This window comes from Calypte anna, chromosome 10 (assembly GCF_003957555.1).
Source record: "Calypte anna isolate BGI_N300 chromosome 10, bCalAnn1_v1.p, whole genome shotgun sequence".
NCBI classification, from domain to species: Eukaryota; Metazoa; Chordata; class Aves; order Apodiformes; family Trochilidae; genus Calypte; species Calypte anna.
In genome coordinates, this window is record NC_044256.1 from 5,589,083 (window position 1) to 5,612,027 (window position 22,945).

The following is a 22,945-nucleotide window of genomic DNA, read 5'->3' on the forward strand; positions in this document are numbered from 1 at the left end:
GAATTCAAATTTTACTGAAATACATCTCCTATAGGATACTTCAAATTACTGATAGAAAGCAAACTGCTGTTTCCCTTACCTAGATATATTGTTGAAGCTGAGGAAGAGACGTTGGAGACAGGGCAAAGTATCCACATCTTTCTAGAATGAAAGATAGAGGCATAAATTCAGTAGCCAAAAGTAGTGCTTGCACCTCTTTGCCTTGCCTGATGAAGTATTTTCATTTCTATATGCTATAACCTTGCTGCAACATTGATTTCTGTTGAAGATGCAGCTCCATTTCTCTCTAGTACAGACTGCAAGGGAGTGTTACAGTGCAGATATCTACTCTGCAGAACAAGCTGCATCACTTGGAGAGCAAATCATGTTAAAGAAAAGAGGATAAGGCTGCTTCTGTTTTGGGAAATGAGCCAAGGTGCTGTCTCAGCATTTAAGATGCAGGATAAACACACTATAAAAGAAAAAAAAAGTTTATTTCGTGACCATGCTGAAGTAAGGTTTTTGAACTGCAATACAGCAGTGCAACTGCACTACCAAAATAGCAGTGACTCTTCTGTCGGGGAATGATCTGAAGGACTCTGTCACCTTTATAATTAAAATTTATAGAAAGGAATGAATTTCCAGAATGAGTAACTGGGAATTTAACATATGCCACTAAAGACCTTTACAAAAACCCTCTAAATAGTAAAAAGGTCAAATAAAGTAAGATTAAACATATCAACTAAGACCAAACCTCATTTATGAAATATTAATCCACATTGGCCAGACAGCACAGTCAGCACTGATTCAGACACCACCCAGCCACCCAGGCTGTAAACCTGCATCTCCTTATGCTTGAAAGCAGTGGACACAAACATGTTACATACAGTACAGGGAAGAATTACAGGACTCAGTGTCCTGATTTCAGCCACAAATCAAATTTACAACTCTCTGTCCCTTCATCTGATTTATGACATAACCAACACAGAAACAGAAATAGTTCATCCTATCCAAACAGGTGAACACAAGGCAGCTCTAAAGAAACCATGCAGCTGCTATTAATGAAACACCGAACACGAACTAGCAAGAAGCACTGCTCAGAGTCATAGCTCTGCACACAATAAGCAGGGCTTATTAGCTCAAGACTGCAGTACCAAAACTCCTGATTCAGAGATGTTCCCAAACCTCACAGATCAGACTATGGAAAAATGAGTTCACAACAGAATTACATCTGGACATCCCCTCTGTCCCCATGGCTACTGATCCTTACAGGGGAGAGTGCACATGAATCAGGTTACTATAGACAGGAAAAGAAGCATTATAGGGTTCTGAACAGTAATTCTTCGGCAGCAAGGGTTTTAATTAATCAAAGAATTTTGAACTGGAAAATAAAAATTTGCCCTCAAAGCCAATAAACAGAGTGATATGTTGTTGCCCTGTAAAATAAGTTGCAAGTCTCACAGGCATAACAGCAAGTGTTTGCAAAAACAGGATTTGGAAAAAAAAACCACAACAAAACAACCACCAAAAAGCAAAGCCTCCAGATACTTTTTGATAAAAAGTCAAACAGGACAGCCAACATATTGGACACGAGTTCTTCTCGTGAAAAGATAGTGAACACCTTGAACAGTCCTCCTTCAAGTCTAAGATCAAGCTGCAGATGACAAACCAATTATACTCTCTTGATACCTCAAAGCAGTCAGGCAGGTCCATCTTTCAGAAACACAGCTCATCTTCCTAATAGTGGAACCTATTCATAATTGGATGAAAAGAAAACAGACCTTGCATAATTCATGGCATAGATTCATGCTTTTAATGCCACCAGAGCCTTTGTAAATATTTATTCTGTCTGTTTGCTATTCTTGAGAATAGTCAGACTTCAAGAGATTTCCAATCCTCCAAGATATAATTCAGCTATAAACCAAGGTTCAGGACTGCCTTTTAAAACCCTGCAGCTTCAGATGAACTATAATTTATTCTTACAAAAATAAATACTTGTGATTCAAGTATTTCCAATTCTCAATTAGTACCTCTAAGGCAAAATATGGTCCCAAAATTGCTAACACAAGGCCAATGACTTATAAGAGAGTATTATGAGTTTAATTGCTCATACGATCAGCACTTTAGTTGGATAACTTGAATTATTCTATACAGTTGAAACTGCCATGGGTACAGAATTCAAATTGGAACCTCACTTTGTGGGATAAATGAGAATATGGTCTTTCCTACATGAGAATAATGCACTTAGAGCAGATTCGGGGGAAGTGAACATCAAGGAAGGTTCACAAAAATGTACTGAGAGTTATTTAAATTACATTGATTTTATTTCATTATATTGGTAGGGCAAACTTTTTAAAATATGTTAGATTCCTTCATTTAAAGAAATATTTGAGTTTAAAAAGCTTGATTCACAATGATAGCACTGTCATCGTTGCTAAACCACGATCCAAAAAACTAAAACTAGAAAGCAATTTAATTACTGAAAAGTCTGCACCATAATATCCTTATTAAAATTACACACACATCATACGAAAACCTAAACTTTATCTTAAAACAAATATATCTAAACCCCCTCCCTCAAGTACACAAGTATTCTAGCAGTAATATAACAATATCTTAGATATTGTTTTTCATAAAATTATATATTTTTTCTATGTTTTGGTATTTTCCCTAAAATCATACTGCAGCAGTTTCTGAATTTCAAGACAAAAGCAGAGTACCTTCCATTTTTTTTTCCAGGGTGTTTCTCCTTGAAAAATTAACAAATTTAAGTAAATTTAAGTGAAAACACGTACAGTGATGCACATGGAGAGACAACACCAATTATTAGAATAAGAAAAATATTGTATTTTAGGAAAGGGACATATATTTACTTTATATTTCAGATAGTATGATGTTTCCAAGACTTGACTTTATATGATTTGAGTCCTTCTTTAGAAGGAGAGATACTGTCATACCTGCTAAAATCATGACCCAATTAAAACCAAAACATATCACACAAACACAAAACACCATTACATAGAAATTTAACTGGGGTAAAAAAAAAAAAAAAAAAAAAAGCCAAAAAGCAACACAACATCTCCTAAAACACTCTCTGACCAGGAAAAACTAAAACACTGAGGGCACAGAGTCCAAGCCTGTAACTCACTGCTTCAGATCTCATGCTGACTCTCCATTTGTGTCAACAGGAAGCACACAAAGTACAAGCTGCACATGAGTGAAAAGGCAGCAGCTATAAGCAAGGAAGGTAACTCCAGGGAACATATCTGATGTAAGGGAAAGATGGAATCACAGAATGAGCAATGTGCAGAAATTTCTTGCCTTCTAGGTATAAAAACAATTCATATATGGCAAGTAGCAGGAATTCAAGAGGATCAGCAGCAATGGGAGACACCAAGAATTTTGATGTCCAGAAAAATACAGCTATTTAAGCAGACTTACTCCATTATTTATAAATGTTTATTACATTATTCTACTTGTCATACATGAACTGCAAATGAAACTGCAAAGTGAAAAGCTTTATTTTTTAGAACATAAAGACTTATAACACTAGGTTACAAGCTCAAGTGGGAAATTCTGCTTTTAAAATCAGTACCTATTTTCTCTGCATTTGCCTCAAAGTTATGCCATAAGGAGATGAAATGGAAGATGGTGCTGCTGCTTTGCAGAGCTACAGTAATTAAGAGAGGATTTGTTTCTAGGAAACAAACTTGTATGGAAGAAGTATCTAAAATTGTATGTTAGAACCACAAAGCTGCTTCAGAATCCTTTTTCAACCCCTGAAGATCCACCATAAGCTATCCCTACAAGCAAACACCTTTAAAAATAACACCAATAGTAAACTGCTGTTTGTTTCACCTTTATGTTGCAAAAGTAAATATTGCAGCAGAAAAGATAAGCAACACACTATGGGAAAACACAAGATTTCACAAACATGAAATGGTGATGTGACTTGAAAAATTTACAGTAATAGTACACTTTGTTAAAAACACTGAAAAAAAAGAGAAAAGACAAGAGTTTTATTCCTTACTATAGTAGAGACTTGATTGTGACGAAGGTTGAGCTCTGTGAGTGAATCCAGCCCATTAAGGTTTTCTACTATGGTTATTAGGTTTCTGGCCAGGTTTAACACTCTCAGTTCACTCAAATGATTGATGTTTTCTATTTTAGTAATCTGTGGAAGAGATTGACAATTATAAACATGCATGCTGTGTTTTATATAGATGTACAGTCAATATGTATGTGCAGATGCATTTAAAAAAAATAATACATGAGCAATTAACTTAATAAAATAGTGTCCTTCTTGTGTATCTTTCTGAACCATAATAACCATGTCATAAATTGCTGAAAGCACATTCTAGTCTGCTAGTGGTTAAAAACTAGTAGTCACTTCTCTACAAACTTTTGACTCGTATTGAATTAAAATTAGTCAAGCCATCCTTACCATCAGAAATTCAGTTACTGTATATGTGCTGTTCTGTAACAGCAATATTGAAGACACCATAAAACTAAGATGATGATAAGATGGTATACTGAAATGGGGAAATTTTGTGGATGGTTGATCCTTCATTTGTCTGCAAAGGGACTTAAACAAACATTGAAATCTCCGGTATCAATGCAACAAGAATATTCAGCACCATATCTCCACCATCACAGAGGCCAGCACCACTCTTCCTCCATGCCTCTAAAAAAAGCCAGTAGCAGCATTCACAGCTCTATGTACTGGAGTTCCAGAAACAGACTTTACAGCAGATTATGGGGACAGGAACCTGCTGTGAGTAAGGGGCAAGGAGCCACCAAAGCCCTCTGAAGAACAAAACAATTATACCAAAATTGGAGCTTGTAAGGAAGTACTCCGAGCAAGTAATTGCTGGAATGAGCAAGACATACCCAAAAGTTAGAAAAAAAGCAGCAGCACCCTCCCCCTTCAGCACATTTGCTCCATAGTGCCCAGCACTCCTTCAGCAGCTCACGGAATCCTGTGACTAGGAAATCAAGGGATTAAAGTGACTAAACTACAGTAAGGCAGCTGCCAGAGTTTTGTTTTTATATTTAATACCTCATTTTAGAGATTTTGGTGGTACTGACAAAATTTTAAAAAAACAAAAGCCAAAAAAAGCCACAAAACATCAGAGAGCAATAATAGCTACTGCCCTTTAATTTTATTTTTGGCTTCTGGAAACGGAAACATGTTTTGCAAAGGCATTAATTATTGCTCTGTGGAAACAATCTGGGTTCATTTTTTGCTGTTTGTATTTGTCAGAGTGATCTCCTTAATGATCTCTATTCAGATATTTCTTTCTCACACTGGTCTGTGAACTGTCTTCCAGATTCTATCCAGAGATGTACACAAGACTTGCATACAGCAACATATCATGGAGAAGATGAAGTACTTCTACCACACAGGAATATTCACATCATGGTCTTACTGAAACCCATGCTGCATGGCAAGAAAAATACAGCCAATTATCCTGCAGAGACTTCAGCCTTCTACAACGTGTGGCAGTACATCCAGGGATACATTGCACAAAGTTACTAACAAGTATAATGAATTATTTTTTAATTAGAAGGATCATCTGCTGGAGCTCCTTTAAACACCCTGGACCCAAGCACACTACTCCTCCTCAAAGATGCCAAGAGCAATTGGATGCAGACAGGCAAGATAGTGACTGGTGTCACACACCTTCCCAGTGATTATGAACTAGCTGATGCTTTAGACAGCACAAATCAGGCCCTGCCAGTTTCCAGAAAGTGTCTATCAGCTCCTGGAATGGGAGAAGAAGTAAGGTAGCTGTTAACAGTTTGAGAAAAAAAATTTTTTTGGTAATTTTCCTATATACACACGTGTAGGTATGTATCTCTAAGCTCATGGCATATGAATTGAATGTGCTGCTACAAGTAGCATTTCAGCTTTTTAGCATATAAAGGTAGGTAATAAACCCAAACCAACCATCTTAAACCAACTTCTGATTCAACATATAAATCTTCCATTTGGATGTATTAGATGCTGAGCATAAAAAAAATTATCAGGATACAAAAACAATATAGCAACAGAAAATACCACCACTTAGAACAATATATTTAGACAGAAAGACCTGTAAATGCAAAGCCAAGAACAGATGGTTAGCATGAAGAGCACAGACCTCTGCAGATGTCTGCTTAGCTAGAATTATGGCATGCCTCAATGCAGAATATTAATCCTGGCATTTTACTGATGGAGCAAATGTGAGATTTCATCAGCAATGTATAGACATACTCCTCATCACTTTGATAAGTTTTAAGATTAACTCTATTGGGTTTTCTGTTTAAATTCTGTATGCATGCATCAAGATACACTAGCTTTTAGTCTATACTACTTGGATAAGAAGCCACTACCCCTTTTTTTTTAGGGAATTCAAAAAAATATTCTCCTAATAAAAAAACTGTATGACCATTTTTTGTTAATTATAAATCAAGAAGGATTATTATTAACAAATTTTAGTTGTGTTTTCAAATACATAAAACTAGAACAGTGAACAAAACCAGCATTTTGTTTTCTTATTTGCTTTTATATCTGAATACTTAGCTGTAAAATACATTTATTTCAGAAAGGGTTGTTATGCAGCACATAATCACCCATCAGTAACTGAACAGCACACAAGTTGCATCTTTTAGCACACATTTCTGAGATTATAAAAGTTAAATCCATGCCTGAAAAGTCAGGTTGTATTTTTTCCTTTTACTTCAATGCTTGAACTTTTGCTAAAGAAAGCAATTCACAGAACTAAACAGAACAAAAAAAGTAATTGACTTTTAAAATTTAACACATTACAAGTTTCATTCTAAATGAAATTAAAACAAGATTCAAGTTCAACTAGACTCAACTTTTATGGATAAGTCCACTAGAAGCCAGAGTAAAGTCCATTTCAACCTCACTTAACATAAAGTTTCTGAAGACATTTATATGTAACATATACCATTTATACTATTTACATTAACAGCAAAGATCAAATCAACAATCCATGATCTCTCCATACACTATCCATAAACTATGCAGAGTGCTTGGAAGCACACCAGTTAGAAATTAAATATTTACTTCAAAAGCAATTATAATTTGTACTGAATTAAATATACTGTGGACACAATCTTCATCTGGATATTTATTATACAAAGAGATTTTCTTTAAGTAGTAAAGCCTTTAAAAGCTTGATATGGAAAAAAAAATAATCATACAAGGTTTATCATTAATAGCATTGTGGAACACTATACCTGCATTTTTTAAAGCATATCAAGTTCCCACAACGTTTCTCACTTGGGCAGGAGAAGTCCCAAAGTTCAGACCAAATCATATTAGGCAAAAAAACCCAACAACCCAACCCAAAAGCAGCACCCAAATAAACAAATATATTTTCCCCAAAATAAACAAAGGTATAAATTTTCCTCCTCCTGTTTTCTCTCACCTCCAACCTGTCGGAAGTATTCCAGCCTTAGAAGTCTGACAATTTGCATTCTATCTATGGAATCATTTATACCACAAGAGAGGGAAGGAGGAACCAAGACTATGATAATATTGTAGCTGTCCTCTTAGCTTCTGTTCCATGAACAAAACAAGTAATTTCTAGCTGGCCTCCAGCACTATTTTTTAAAAATAAGATTAATAATAGTTATATTCCAGCCATATTGTATTTGAGTATTTATGCTTTGCATCTATCAAGCATGACTGTTCAGATTTCTTACCTTAGTATAGAACTACTGTGCATAATGAAAGAGTTAACATTTTAGTCTTATACATTTAAAATACCTGTACTGTAATTCGTAATAAATAATTGATATAAGTAATTCATAAATAATTCTTAGATTACAGCTAACACAAGAGATACTGCACAGTATTAAATATAGCTTTGAACAAACACACACACTAACGTACTAATCCTGCAATCATCTTGGAATATTCCTGTAGTGAATTAAATATATCCATTAGAAATACCCATTAAAGAAGAATATGCCTCTTATATGTACTACAAGTAAAACTTAGGCACCACTTGAAAGAGAAATGACTGCTTAGTCTCAAATTAGGGAAAATGAATAGACACTAAATGACTGAAGTCCATTCAGATGCATTAATCATTCAAGAGCTTGAACCCTTTCTGCTTTCTTTACAAATCCAAGTCTTCTGCAGCTGCCATAGAATTATATAATCAGCTGGGTTGGAAAGGACCCCTGGGAGCATCAAGTCATGTAAGGGATGTTTTTTAAGATCACCAGTAGCAGAAGCACCACAACAATCAGTGGGATCTTAAATTCTGTCACTTCTAAGATTGCATTATTTTAACTACCCAACCACATATGTTAGATCACTATACTGTAGGTGTGAGTGCTATTACACTCAGTAGACTCAGCAAAAACTACTCTCCAAAACTACAATGCTGGACACACTAAAGACTTGATACCAAGATTCAAAATAACACCATATCACCTGTTATTAATTTACTGATTTGTGGAACATCTAGGGTTGCAAAATTTGTCACCAGTTCCCTTTCAAAAAACAATAGTGGTAAGACACATAAAAGGCATTATGTCTATGTAAGAAGTTGTTGTACTATACCTGGTTTCCGTGGAGATCTAAAACATCAAGATTTTTTAGGTTTTCCAGATTTGAAATTTTCTTTACCCTGAAAGATTTAAATTATGACAAGGATTATTTTTTACAATAGAGGAAAAGTATTTTTCATTTTCCATCTAATACAAAACTTAGACATTTGCTTCTGCCCACCAAGAGTAAAAGAAGAATAACAAAGTTGTGATCCATGTAAAAGAAAAGATAATTAAATGAATGAGTATGCCTTATACTATCACCTTCCTGACTGTCAATAATATGCTAGCAGCAGCATGTACTTAGCTTTGCTAGGAAGATGAAAAGGGATGGAATTCTAGCATCACTAGAAAGCAAAATCAACCACCAACCTATCCAGATACTTAAATAACAAAAAAATAACACATTACTCATTTCAAATCTGTTTAAAGAATTATTATAGTGATACATGCTTTTGAGAGTTTGTTAGAAGAAAATAAACCAAACTAATCTGAAAGCCACTGCTCATTTCTAGACAGAATGTATCTCTAGATTCAACAGCCTTTTCCCCTGTACAACTTCACTGTCTTAAAATTTCTGTTCTTTCCTGTTTCTTAGTCTGAACTTAATATATACTCAACAGCATCATCTTCTGGCTGATGATATTAAAAATCACTTGTATTATGCATTTGCTTCAAGAATAATCAAAAGACCATAGACATCAAGCTGAAAAGTTGCCACTTACATGTAAACAAACTATACAGTACTCAATATGTTACAATTTGGAAGTGATTTCTTTAATATTATCTTTCCCTCGCCCTGGCATTTTGCTATAAACAAAATCAATTTCTATAGGTGAGATTTTTAAGTTGTAAGCCCTAGCAGCATATGGCATTACTGGAAGTTGCCAGTTTGAATATGGGCTGAATTAGGATATACATTCTTTGTAATGTGCACATGATTTAAGTTTGCTTACCAATTCTTCCTTCATTGAATACAAAGAAAAAGAGGGAACTGAACAAAATCAGAGCACAATCTTTACATGTGTGAGCAATTCCACAGATACTTCAATTAAACTATTAAAGGCTAGAGGATTTGCACTGTATTTTTAGAAAGTAACACAACTTGCAAAATCTATCTCCCAACAGAACAGAATCTATAAAAAAAAGCAATATAATCCATGAGTCAACTGATTTCTTCCCAGCTAAATAAATGCATCAGGCAGAAGTACTTTTAATAGGTTATAAAGAATCAATATTTTGTGACAAGAGATTCCACCTGTCACACAAATCTAAGAACACGTATTTAGTAACAGATCAGAACAGAAGATTAGCTGGGAATGCTTTAAATACTTCAGAACTAGCTAAAATTTACGTAAGAAAGGAAGTTTCTGAAGAATATTACAAGCAAAAAGCACGTGTTTCCTCAGTTGTATCTCTAACACCTAGCTAGTACTAAGACCAGCCCAATGGTCTCACAAGCATTCCAAACTGAAAACCCTTGAGTAACACAAACAACAGATCACAGCTGCTGAAGCACCTAAATACTTCATTGTGTAAATTAGTTTCATTATTTTTACCTGTTCTTTCCCAGCAAAAGGACTCTTAGGGACTTAAGAGTTGAAAGTCCACTTATTTCCTCTATCTGATTATCATATAAATCTAAGAAAACAAGGAGCTGCAGATTAGAAATATTTTGGATCCGGGTTATAAAGTTATGTTGGAAATTCAAAAGGCGAATATTATCTTCCCCATCAATGATTGGGCATACTGTGAGTTTTTGCCTGAAAGTAAAAAGAAACAAAACAAAACATGCATGTAAACAAACTGGTAACTCACTTTTTACTCAATGACTGACTGAACTAAGGAAAGCATATTATCTTGCTTAAGCTCATGCTCTGCAAGTAAGGCAGAAACTCCTTACTATAAAAAAGCAGCATGAAAATATAGCAGAAGTGCCTCCAAAATTATCTGAAAGCCTCTCCTCTTAACCAGAGCTTGATTCTGAAATGAGAACAACATGAGCATGGATGTTGTGACATAAAATTTTCATCAGACGCAGCCTGCCCATTTTTTCTACTTTTTCAGATACCCCGTAAGCAGTCTGTTTGAATCTATGTCTATGCAATTTTTATTTGGTTTGTAGAACTTTAAATATGAAATAACAAATGTTAATTTGAAACAAAAGGATAAAGGAAATTATGCTGAGAACGGTTATTCTTATTTTAGGATTACTCCAGAAAGAGTCCTATTGACCTGATGAAACATTTTGGACTACATGAACCATACTTACACCAAAAACAACAAAAAAATTGATAATTAAAAGTCTTCCGGGTAATTTTTTTTTTTGTAATCCATGTTAAGAAACATGAAAAGAGACCATTCTACAGTGAATGCATCAGTCTACAACTAATGGAGCCATAGCCTTCTTTAATAATTTTTTATAAGTTTTCCAAACATTTTAATGTATTTTTTACAGATTACTTGCATGGCCTTGCCTTTGTCTCTGCATCTAGCTCCTCAGTTTACAATGAGAATCCCTGTCTTCGATGGCTGCTGTATGGATATATTCATCACAAGGACACTCAGACAGAATTTCTCTATTGGCAACAGCTCCTTCTCCCAGAAACACACACACAACAAAACCAAATCCACATTCACACCAGTGATCAAAGGAACTACTGGGATGCTCATCACTTCAGACCATTGGACACAGGAGTGACAACCTATAGTGTGTGTGCTCCATAACCTTCTCACCTTTCCAGGCTGAGTCTGTCAGAATTCAGTGTTTTTCCTTCAGCAGGACGTTGCAATACAGGAAATGCTATTGATGAACTGCTCCCAAAATTTACATTCTCTATCAGAAAATCACACGGAGAATATATGAACTATTCCATTGTAGGATCATTCCATTAACTACAGATAATAAAAGCAGATTTTTCTTATGAAAAGTAGAGTTAAACAGTAAGTGAAAGTGAATTTTGCCTTCATTCTGTACTTTATCAATTTTCTTTCCTGACATTTGTTTTGCTTCCTCTTACCAAAGCACATCCATTTGTTTAATATTTGAGAGATTTTTAACAACTGTTTGTAAGCAGGTAATTTGATTACAATTTCCCAGTGATGTTTTAAGCTAAGGCTCTATAATTGTTTTACAACTGCAGTATCTGAACTCAATGAAGTTTATTATCTAACTTCAAGTAGATATTGACAGAACTAGAAATTAAAGCACCAAAACATGGTAACAGTCCCACTGAGCCACAAAATAATGCTAAGTCTTTCAAAGGTAAGTTCATGTGATACTAAGGAAGTGTTGGTATTGTTTTTTCATTTCATTATCAACAATCAGGCAGCCCTTTTAAACATATCCACAAAACTATTCACCTTCACCCATATTGTTAATAAATGGAAGAGGAAGGATAACAAAAATATATCAACAGATGCATTCTACAAGCTTTGACTTCTTGAGAAAATTATCCACTAAAAAATACTGGTCAGAAATAGATAATCATGCATGTACACTGCCAAAAGAATATAGGCTCATCCTCTGTACATGTTTACCCCTTTTTTTAAGGTTAATAGGGAAAACATTAATTCCTTAACAAACAAAGATTAATTGCTTTACCACTGTAGCGAGTTCATTGCTGCCTAAAATATACCACTTTAAAAGATACCTACAGAAGTAAAGCAATTTGGTGTTGAAATCATAATCTTTTCAGTGCTACTATATAACACTTCATCACTATCTACTCTAACATGCCACTGTAAGAACAAACATTAAAATGTAGCCTTCAAAAAGGAAAAAACTGTGAAACAAAAGTAATATTTGAGACCAAAAATAATCTATTAAACATCTTAAATGTGTTGTGTCTCAGGTTTTAAAGCCAATAAAGAACAGAGACTTAAGGTCAGTCTCAAACACAACATGATGATAGCACCGTGGTTTTTTTTCTTCCAGTGTTGTCCTCCTAAAGACAGGTGTGAAAGATGCCTACTATTGCTCTTTGGTTAAGGAAAAGTATGCAAAAAGCCAGCATTTAAATGCTTGCACTGCTTTTGGAAGATATTTCTAGCTGTTTCCTGATAATGATGCATCAACTTCTCTGAATATCCAAAGGGAACAGCAGGCAACATTAGCTATTAATAATTCAGCCATACACTCTGACAGTCAGAGCACCACATCTTAGAGAACACAACTTTTCAGTAAGATATCCAGTTTTTAAAAAATTACAAAAAACAACACTAACAAGAGAAGTTTCCAGTATTACCTGAGCTAATACTGTGGCTGCTTTGTCGGGATCTGGATTTTGTAGGTGTGTGAATAGCAGAATCACCTAATCCTGATAAAGAACCTGTATCCTGCTTTGACTCCAAAGTGGGAAGTTCTGTCAGACTGGATGGTACTGGAAGAAACAGCTGCTTATTACGCACCAAAGGACTCAATACTCTTTGGTCTCCTGTGGGGGGAACAATCAAAATGCAAGCTTAAATTTACTTCATAATAAGCTGCATAACACCCTAAGAAACAACTCATTCTCCACAACTGTTGGTCTTTAATTTTTACCAGAATGAGTAAGTAACTGCCACAGAAAGTAAACTCATCTCCTATCTTAACCAATCACTGTTTTTATGTAGCAGACAAACAGCAGCAGTGTGGCAAAAAGTCTTGTGTTTCAAGGCTCTTCTAGGCTTCAGCACTGTTAGCAGTGATAATCAACAAATATCCTGATTTTCAAAGGTAAAAGCACACAAGAATAGGAAAAATCTTTTCATATCAGGGTTCAGTGTATATATATACACACAGTATGTATACATATATACACACACACACTATTTTAGTATATATTTATATTAAAATGTTAAATGTCAATTAAAATGTCATAGTACATAATTCCGTGGCTTCCAAGGAAATACAAAGTAGAACACTCAATGGGTTGAGGCTTTGTAGGCAGAAAAAAGGATGTTCTTCCACTGATAGACCAAAGAGAAAAAAAGTGATTAAAAAGATATCTGCACTAGGCAATAAAAGGATAGCAGATTCAGGACATGATGCAGCAGTAACTATATTGAATTACTATAGCCAGTTAGGAAAAGCTGTCACTTACATATTAGAATCATAATACAGTCTCTCTTTACTGGTCAGATAATAAAAAGAGATACAAACAACAGACAACCAAACCCTATTGAATATCACCTTGCCTTCCCGAGTAGTTTTTCTCCAGATCATGCTGCAGAAGTCTGTTGTGGAAAGGTGATGGTTCTTTATTTATCCTGAATTCAAACTGTAACACAATATTTAAGAAAAATTTTAAATTTTTCAAATATAAATATCTATACACAGACAAAACCTTAATAACAACCACAGGTCTCAGGAAATTCTGCAGATGCTTTAAAAATTAAATAATTGCTCCAAGAAAAGCACATTAATTCTGTTAAGATATTATGACTGAAATGTTTCACTCTTTTCTAAACCAAAATGAAAATATGGAAGCCACTAGCACATTCACCTTCAGCTGACTAAATTAAGGGAAAAAATCCTCTACCTCTTAAAGAGCACCTCAGCTGCAAGAGTAAGAGAGGTGCAGATAGAAGCATGTGAAATTTAAATATGAATATATAAATTTTATATATATGTTACATACATATATATATGTTGTATATATATACATGCTATATACATATATACATCAGTGTGTACATATGTGTGTATATATGTATTTTGTTTTTATTTGATGTCTTTAATGAGATTAAATAAATTAACAAAGTAATGTCAGATACATCAGAGTTTATAATAAAAGACAACATACTGAAAACATAATTCCTCCCTCAAAGCATACAAACTAGCTGTATCACACAACTGCATTAATTAATATAACTATTAAATAAAAGGTAGTAATTACTGGTTTGCTCTTATCGGTAATTGATGAAGTCTGAATAACCAGCTGAAGACCACAGTTATTAACCTGCAAGTTAAAAGAAATTGAATGTTACATTTTTCAAAAAACCCAAAATCAATACAAAAAGTAGAATGTAAGTTTTTTTAAAACAATAAATGTATTTTCAACAACAAAATCTGCCTATAAAGGAATTATTTTGCAAAATTATTATGAAGAATATGTCAGAACACTAATACTAAGGAGTTTTTCGCTTTCAAAAACCCCACTGCTTTTCATTTTAAAAAATAGACATAAAGTGTGACTTTAACAGGCATGCTGCCCGCATTATGAGGAAAACAAATGTTTACATATAAATGAGAAAATTTTTGATAAACAACATGTACTGGCCTTTCACTTGGATATAAATGACAAAGAGTAGCACTTACCTGCTAAACAATCGACACATTCAACAGAAATACTTTACCAAATGCCTGTATCTCCACATCTCAGCAGACAGACAGAAAGCCAGCCAGACAAAAAGCCAGACAGACAGACAGAAAGGCTGACAGACAGAAAGACAGAAGGACAGAAAGACAGACAGACAGAAAGACAGACAGACAGAAAGACAGACAGACAGAAAGACAGACAGACAGAAAGACAGACCTGACAGAAAGACAGACCTGACAGAAAGACAGACCTGACAGAAAGACAGACCTGACAGAAAGACAGACCTGACAGAAAGACTGACAGACAGAAAGACTGACAGACAGAAAGACTGACAGACAGAAAGACTGACAGACAGAAAGACTGACAGACAGAAAGGCAGACAGACAGAAAGGCAGACAGACAGAAAGGCAGACAGACAGAAAGGCAGACAGACAGAAAGGCAGACAGACAGAAAGGCAGACAGACAGAAAGGCAGACAGACAGAAAGGCAGACAGAAAGGCAGAGAGACAGGCAGGCAGACAGGCAGGCATAAAAGCAGACAGCACACACACAGACAGCACACAGACATCACACAGACAGACAGCAGACAACGCCGAGGGAGCTCCCTCACGCCAGTCAGGGAACAACGAGGAACGGGCTACCCCTCCCCGGCCTTCGCCCCCTCACCAGGCGGCAGGGGCTGCCTTGGGGCCCCCGCCAAGCACCTCCGCGCCCTCAGCCCCAGCACGACCGATCCCACACAGCCCCCCGAACGGGGGGGGAAGGGGGAGGAGAGAGGGACGAGTGGGAGTCGGGGGGACGAGGAGGACCCGGAGGGAGAGGGGGAGAGGGGGAACGACGACAGAGAGAGGGGGGTCCCGCCCGGGGGGCCCGCCCTCCTGAGGAACAGAAGCTCAGCGAGGCGCCACAGTAGCGACCCTGCTGCCCCCTGCCTTATCCCACACCCCAGCCGCTGAAGAAAATAGGTGCCCACTAAGCCCCATCCCCTGAGCAGCACCTACCGGGCCGGGCGCGGGCCGAGAGCCCCGGCCAGGACGGCACTTGCTGGGCACCATGTACACCTGCTGCTCGGCTCCACCACACACCTGACTCCTCCGCACCGGGCACCGCCCCTGTCGGAAATCGCTCCGCAGTTACCGGGACAACTCCCGCTTCCGGCGGGCTTCCGGCAAGCCTCGCTCGCGCTCCGCCTGCTGGCTCGTGCCGGGCATGGTGGCGGGAAACCGTGAGGCGATGTTGCTCCTTCGGCGGCTGCTGTCCCTCGGTACCCGTCCCGGGAGAGATGCCCGGCCCCTGCTGCCAGGCGAAGCAGCCTCAGGTAAGGGAGCAGGGTTCGGGGAGGCGGTCTCGCAAGGGGAGGGGTGTAAGGCAGTAGTAGGGTTGTATTTTCCTGTTCTACATGGAAATGACTGTGTGTGAAAACCCGTGGAAAGGCACGAAGCTGGATGTACCTTCCAGGTTCATTCTCTGCCTCATGAAGTTGTCTTGCAGACACGTAACTTGTCACAAAATGTGAAAATCTGACTGAGCGAGCTTGGGTACAGCCGTGGAGGCTGTAGAAAATGTAGACAATACTGTGCCAAGAAATGAACGGGCTGTAAGAAATCTGTGAAAGTTCTGCACAGTTGAGGCTCATGGATTGAGTATTAGAAGCTCACCTGAGATATAATAATTAATGCAGTTGTGTGATACAGCCAGAGATTTGTCCGCATTATTCATTGAGTTCTCCCTTGGTTACAAATACTCTTTCATCTCTGCTGGCAGTTAAGCATTCTAGAACATTGTTATATTAAAAACAAAAAAAAACAACAACAAAAAAACACAAACCAACAACAAACAAAACACCACACAAAACATTAGACTAGTAATTTGAATGGAGATCTAATCAACAAGTGTCTGGAATTACATCAATTTTCATATAAGTCTCTCAACATTATTGTATTTGTCGCATACTAGATGACAGTGATAATAGGACTCTTCAAAGAAAAGAGGTTAACATTGACAGGATGAAAAGCCAACAGTGCAGTTGGTCACTGGCTGAAAACCAGATGTAGTCTCTTAATCAAAAGAGAAGCAGTTATCAGATAAACTGAAATGTCTCTCTCAAACATCATTTAGTTTCCCTGTAGCAGGGAATAGTTCTTTGCTTGTACTAGGCTTGACCTTGTTCTTCCCTAAGGAGGCAATCAACTACCATGAACTCAAATACAAAATCTAAGCCACCATTCCTGTGTGTACTCTCTTGTACTCACTCCTAGGATGTGTATTTTGTGTTTGTATTTCTGCTTCCATGGAAATCAGTAGCAAAGGGATGCCCTAACTAAGACTGATTACAAAATGCTGTTCCATCAGCAGATAATTGGAGATGCGGTTAGTGATGCATGTAAGCGTATTTCATCAAGTATTTCATTGCTTAAGGCACTTTAAAAAAGAAGCCTAACCCACTGAGGCAGAGTAATAGCCCCAGCATGTATGTATGTGTTTGTGCCAGCAAATCTGACTCACAAGCACTGTTTGTCACAGTGGCAAGAAGAACTGGCCCTTGGGTGCAGTCTCACTTCTTACCAATCCAAATTTTTAAGAAGATAACACGGAGGCAATACAGTAGAGTACAGTTCAGATGAATTATACAGAAAAAAACAAGGATGCCACAAAGGAGGCAGTGACTTAAAGATCCAGTTCGGGTTCAAATGATAATGAAAGAAAGATCTTCCTTGACTGAATAATGAATATTGATATAGTAAATTGAAATGCTTTAGATTCTAATCCTGAAAACAGTAATGTTAATTACTAATAAATTACTAATGTTAATTACTAATAAAGTTATTAGCAGAAACAGTCCAGTGAAATATAGTGCAACAGTCTTTAAGTTCAAAACAAATTAATACATAAGTGTGTCAGAAAAGGACCCTCTGTATTTCAATAAGTTCTTAAAAGGGAATGTTTTTATTCTGTTTAAGTACCACGCAGGATAATAGAGAAGTGCTCTATAAAAGTAATGTACATCCAATCATGCCCTTGTTCACTTCGGGTTTTTGTATTTCCTAATCTAATCCTTGGCATTTAAACCACACTTACCCAGCGTGACCTTTTTGCGTTTCTTGAAATGCAACACTGTAGTTAGGACACAGCAGTGCAGCCCCAGCTGGTAGGCTGCGCATCGTTGAGGAGCCTGTTGTTTTCTGTTTAAATAGTAGCAGTCCCAAGTCAATCGTTAAGCAGAAGGGCACTTTAACTGGCTGGCCGGCCGGCCCGGGGCCTGAAGCCTCCCCGGGAGCCTACAGCCCGGCCGGCCCCCGTTCTGGGGTCAACATCGCTGGAGGAAGGATGCATCCCCCAATGCCGTGCAGGGCCCGCCCGGGGGAGCGGAGCTGCCAGCGCCGCCTCAGCGGGAGGGGCGGAGGGGAAGAGGGAGGCGGCTGCCGCAGCAGCCCGGGGCACCGCTGCTGTGGCGGCAGCGGGCTGAGCCCGGCTAGCGGCACGGCGAGCTCTGCCCGGCACCATGGCCCAGCTGCAGCCACCCACATTGAGGGATCCCGAGGCGGCGGAGGTGGGTGCCGGGGCCGGCGTCCCGCTGCTGGCGGCGGGGAGCGGCCCCGTGCAGATCCGAGTGGCTGTCCAGGCGGCCGCGGAAGAGGAGGAGGGCGGCGGGGCAAGGAGCCCGGCGGCGCTGGGCTGCAGCAGCTGCAGCGAGGAGGACTCGGGGCGGTGCGGACGCTCCAGGTGAGCCCGCGGCGTGCGGCCGGGCTGCTGCGGGCATGGGAAGGGGAAAGGGTCCCTGCCCCGGCCAGCGGCCGCCCCTCCCCACGGGCCTGGCTGTGCGGGGCGAGCAGCGGGGCCGTCACGGACGCCCACGTAACGGTGGGGCCGCGGCTGATGCAACGCAGGCGGGAAGGGGGGTGAGGCGGGAAACCTCCAGCAGGAGCAGGGGAGAGCCGAGGGCGAGGAGCTGCCCATGGCCGCGGTGCCTCCGCCCGGGCTGCGCGTTCCCCCCGAGGGAAGGGTCGGGCAGCCGCCGCCGGAGGTGCGGAGCGGGACGTGGCTCCCCCACAGCAACAAGCGCCGAGCTGTCGTGCCCCCGGCATTTTCATTTCACTGCCTTTTACAGAAAGGGTTTGCGAGATGCTTGTTATTGTGGCTCTGGGTTTTTTGTTTTGTTTCGCGGGCCCTTTTTTTTGCTCTTGTTTTGTTTTGTTATTCTTTTGGATGTTATTGCCTAGAACTGTAGAGATTTTCCTCAGTAGAATTAAGATATGGACAAGCAGACACGTTCTATGGCTTTGGAAATAATTTGACCAGACATGAAATTAAGACCAGGTTAAATGTAGATATACCACTTTTGAATTTAACTCTACTGGTTAATTATGCCAATAGTGTTATCTGTATTTAATGATAAAGTGTAGGAATTATTACTGACACCTGAAGCTCCTTTGATGCCTACATCATCTAAGGAGCCTGTGAGCATATACAGCTGCTTCTGAGGTACAGAGCTGCTACTGCACTAAATCCTTAATCTAAAAGCTACCTACAGTCAAAGCCCCTTGGTAAACTGCTATTTGAATCACTCTGTCACTATAAAAGTGACCTGTAAAAGGTGCAGTAGCCCTGTCAGTCTGTATTACTCCCTGGATACTGACAAGGCTTCAGAAATCATGATTCCATCAAGTTGGAATATTCATACACTGGTACATAACACTACACATAAAACACATAAATGTCAAACCTATGTTTAATAGCTTCATACTGAAAAATAAAACACTGTCACTGCAGTAGCTCTGTATAGCACCAAGTGCCTGTGCACCTGCATTTCATGTTTTGGTGACAGACTGGAGTTGGCAGAGTTTTCAAGAAGCTAGTGTATACATCTCATTGTTCTGCACTGAGATCAGCTTTTGGAGTGACTCAGGAGCCTGACTCCTTATGCTGACTGGAAAGCTTCATTCTCAGAGCTAGCCTCCTGCCTCACATGGATAGGGAGATACCTATTCAGTGCCTGCATATAAAGTAAGTTGAAAAGAGCATTACAGTTATGCCTTTTAATTTTCAAAGTCTATGTGAATCCATTAATGTAAGATAAAGATCTGTTAATAAACTGATGTAAATGTTTTGCAGTGGTGGGGAAAATGATGATGACTCTGACCAGAACTGGAAACCACCAGATAATGACCTAATCCAGAAGTTAATAGCACAGATTGAATATTACTTCTCAGATGAGAACCTTGAGAAAGATGCCTTCCTTCTAAAGCATGTGAGAAGAAATAAGATGGGCTATGTCAGCGTTAAACTCCTCACTTCTTTTAAGAAGGTGAGCTAACTTTTTAAGATTTGAAGTGCTTTGTGTAAGCCTGATGAATCTAAAAACATAAGGAGAGATGAGGTGAACATATTTAATACAGGCAGTTTTACTGTCACCTCCTTTATCTGCCTCTCTCAGGGGTTGATGCAGTTTTTATGTGATGGTTAGCTTGTTCTCATCCATGAACTTGTTCATCATCGGCTAGGGAAATCCTAGGTGTTACAGCAGCAATGCATTTAAATTATCAATCCAGGTTTTTGTTTGTAGACTGGAACCTGAATCTGTCTTAATACTGTCTGTAATTAGTTTGAGTGGGATTTGGTAGTTGTGATTCTTAATCTGTCTTCAAGGTGAAACACCTTACCCGTGACTGGAGAACCACAGCCTACGCACTGAAGTACTCAGACACTCTTGAGCTCAATGATGATAACAGAAAGGTTCGAAGAAATACTCCAGTTCCAGTGTTCCCCAGTGAAAACCTCCCTACCAGGATGTTACTGGTGTATGATATACATATGATTTCTGAGCTGCAGCCTGTTGACAAACAAGAAAATGGATGCACGCAAGAAAGGATAATGGAGCATCTTCTCAAAACCTTTGTAACTTTTGGTGTAATTTCATCAGTTCGTATTCTTAAGCCTGGTAGGGATCTACCAGCTGATATCAAGAGGGTCAGTAACAGGTATCCCCAGCTAGGAACTCAAGAATGTGCAATTATAGAATTTGAAGAAGTAGATGCTGCTGTACGTGCTCACGACTTCATGTGTGCTGAAACGAAAGAGACTGCCATTAAAGTTGTCCTAATAGGTATGAAACCTCCAAAAAAAAAAGTTCCCAAAGACAAGAACCATGATGAAGATGCCAGCAAAAGTCTTAAGAAGGCCAGATCCCTTAACAAAAGAGTTGAGGAACTTCAGTTTGTCGGTGATGAATCTTCAGCAAATAGCTCTTCTGACCCAGAGAGTAATCCTACATCTCCACTGTCAGGACGCAAAAATACTGCAACAAATACTAGGAGTAATTTGAGCCCTGTCATTCACCCAGCCAACCATTTGAGTCCTAATGTGTCACCCAGATCAAGTCCTTGGAACAGTCCATCTTCACTAAGAAAAGTAACCAAAAAGTCTCCACTGGCTGAAGACAGCAAGCTTAACCCAAGCACTAGCCCTGAAGGAAAGAAATGTACAGATTACTCCTCAGATAGCAGTATCACTCCTTCTGGTAGCCCCTGGGTACAGAGAAGAAAAGCTCAAACTGCAACACAAGAGAAGAGTCCTGCCAGTAGCCCCATGTTAGCTCGGAAAATACAAAATGCAGACGGTCTCCCTGTAGGGGTGCTGCGGCTGCCTAAAGGCCCTGATGGCACAAAGGGATTCCACAGTGGATGTGAACCAAGAAGGGCTGCAAAGAATAAATAAATCATTCTTTAAAAACAATTTCACAGATCAGTTAACTGCTTTTGGTCTAATCTGGTGAAAACCTGTGACGTGAATGACTGAGATTGTTCCATATTTAATTTTAAAATATTTTATATTCATAAACTCTATCATTGGTGTATTTGCTTCAAAGAACCACTGCACTGTTGAGGTTGGAAGGCATCTCTGGAGATTGTCCAGTCCACCTCCTTTGCTTGAGCAGGGCCTGCTGCAGCAGGTCACTGAAGGTTGTGAATATCTGCAAGGAGAGCAACTCCCTAGTCTGTCTGGGCAGTGCGTTCCAATGTTCAGACAACCACACAGGAAAAAAGTGTTCTCTTACATTCAGGTGGAATTTCCTGTGCTTCTGTTTGTGTCCCTTTCCCTGTTACTGGGTATTGCCGAGAAGAGCCTGGGCTTCATCTTCTTTACCTCCTTCCCATCAGATACTTAAAAAACACTGATGAGATCAGCCCTGAGCCTTTTCTTCCCCAGTCTAAACAGCGCCAGAACTCCAAGCCTCTCATGAAAGATGTTCCAGTCTCTTAATCATCCTACAGACTTATCTAATGTAATGCCCTTATCTGTATTAATTTTTTAATGTATTAGTTTGAAACAGATATATAAATCCTTCATATAACTATATTATTTGCAAAGTTACCATCCTGAAAAGCAGTATGTAAATACTTACATATTAGTGGTTGTGCTATATTATTGGTCTAATCCTAAGGAACAGAGGTTTTAAAGACCGTGCTTGACTCAAAAGGAACTCTGAGAAACTTATGCTACAATGAGCAGTTCCTCTCTGCTTTCATACATCTCCAAAGACAACATTGTGTCCAAAATTGTGGTCCAAAGTATGTATTTTCATTTGACGTGAATTAAGACTCTGAGCATTGAAGATTTCTGTAAGGTTTATCTCATCAGATGGAAATAAATGAAAACACTTAACTTGGTCTAGATCTATTTTGTTTACTTAAAAAGTAAGTTGAATTGCACCCGAATAGATACATAAACCTCAGACCATGTGAAATTCTACACATGGTTACTCAGTTTCCTCTACAAGAAGGGGGGGGGGGGAAGGGAAAGGTCCTCTGCCTCATTACTGATGGTTACTTCAGTGGTCACTCTTCACTCTGTCATTTTTGTACTATATAGTAAACCAAAAAATGGTTCTCTCACTGTTAACTCTTAATTTAACAAGCAGACTCAACAAACACATAAAATTAACTATAATTCTACTTGATACCAAAGAAGGAACCTCTGCAGTTTTACTTAAAAAGTTATACTCCTGAAGACCAGCTCTGAAATATGAAGGTAAGGCTTCAGCTTCTAATATACAGCTTGGGATCTGGGCATGGACAAAGTTTAATTCCTCATT

The 22,945-nt window shown here is 38.8% G+C and overlaps 2 protein-coding genes across 6 annotated transcripts in view; one reads left to right on the forward strand and one right to left on the reverse strand.

Annotated features, from left to right (window-relative positions):
* LRRC49 (leucine rich repeat containing 49) overlaps window positions 1–15,988 on the reverse strand; it is a 39,949-nt gene extending 23,961 nt beyond the window's left edge. Inside the window, exons 1-9 of the mRNA XM_030457319.1 lie at window positions 15,855–15,988; window positions 14,430–14,492; window positions 13,724–13,811; window positions 12,798–12,986; window positions 11,287–11,386; window positions 10,110–10,313; window positions 8,564–8,630; window positions 4,010–4,153; window positions 80–141 (exon numbers count right to left, since the gene is read on the reverse strand). Coding sequence (XP_030313179.1) covers window positions 80–141; window positions 4,010–4,153; window positions 8,564–8,630; window positions 10,110–10,313; window positions 11,287–11,386; window positions 12,798–12,986; window positions 13,724–13,811; window positions 14,430–14,492; window positions 15,855–15,908 — 971 coding nt within the window. The 5' untranslated portion in view covers window positions 15,909–15,988. The remainder of the gene's footprint in view (window positions 1–79; window positions 142–4,009; window positions 4,154–8,563; window positions 8,631–10,109; window positions 10,314–11,286; window positions 11,387–12,797; window positions 12,987–13,723; window positions 13,812–14,429; window positions 14,493–15,854) is intronic.
* On the forward strand, window positions 15,951–22,520 carry LARP6 (La ribonucleoprotein domain family member 6). Of its 5 annotated transcripts, none has more exons than XM_030457321.1 (4): window positions 16,144–16,171; window positions 19,679–19,857; window positions 19,966–20,158; window positions 20,500–22,520. In XM_030457321.1, the coding sequence occupies exons 2-4, from the start codon at window positions 19,820–19,822 to the stop codon at window positions 21,565–21,567; spliced, it is 1,299 nt and encodes a 432-aa protein (XP_030313181.1). In that variant the 5' UTR covers window positions 16,144–16,171; window positions 19,679–19,819; the 3' UTR covers window positions 21,568–22,520. The 5 variants fall into 5 exon arrangements, with proteins under 5 accessions (XP_030313183.1, XP_030313181.1, XP_030313180.1 ...); XM_030457322.1 differs by lacking the exon at window positions 16,144–16,171 and adding an exon at window positions 18,511–18,576; XM_030457320.1 differs by lacking the exons at window positions 16,144–16,171; window positions 19,679–19,857 and adding an exon at window positions 18,244–18,576.
* Window positions 22,521–22,945: the final 425 nt, after the last annotated feature.

What these genes read in the sequence shown, in the direction of transcription:
- LARP6 (XM_030457320.1), top strand. Translation starts at nt 18,356, where the DNA reads ATGGCCCAGCTGCAGCCACCCACATTGAGGGATCCCGAGGCGGCGGAG. An exon ending in GGGCGGTGCGGACGCTCCAG is followed by an intron (nt 18,577 to 19,965) that starts GTGAGCCCGCGG and finishes AATGTTTTGCAG; the next exon opens with TGGTGGGGAAAATGATGATG. An exon ending in TCCTCACTTCTTTTAAGAAG is followed by an intron (nt 20,159 to 20,499) that starts GTGAGCTAACTT and finishes TCTGTCTTCAAG; the next exon opens with GTGAAACACCTTACCCGTGA.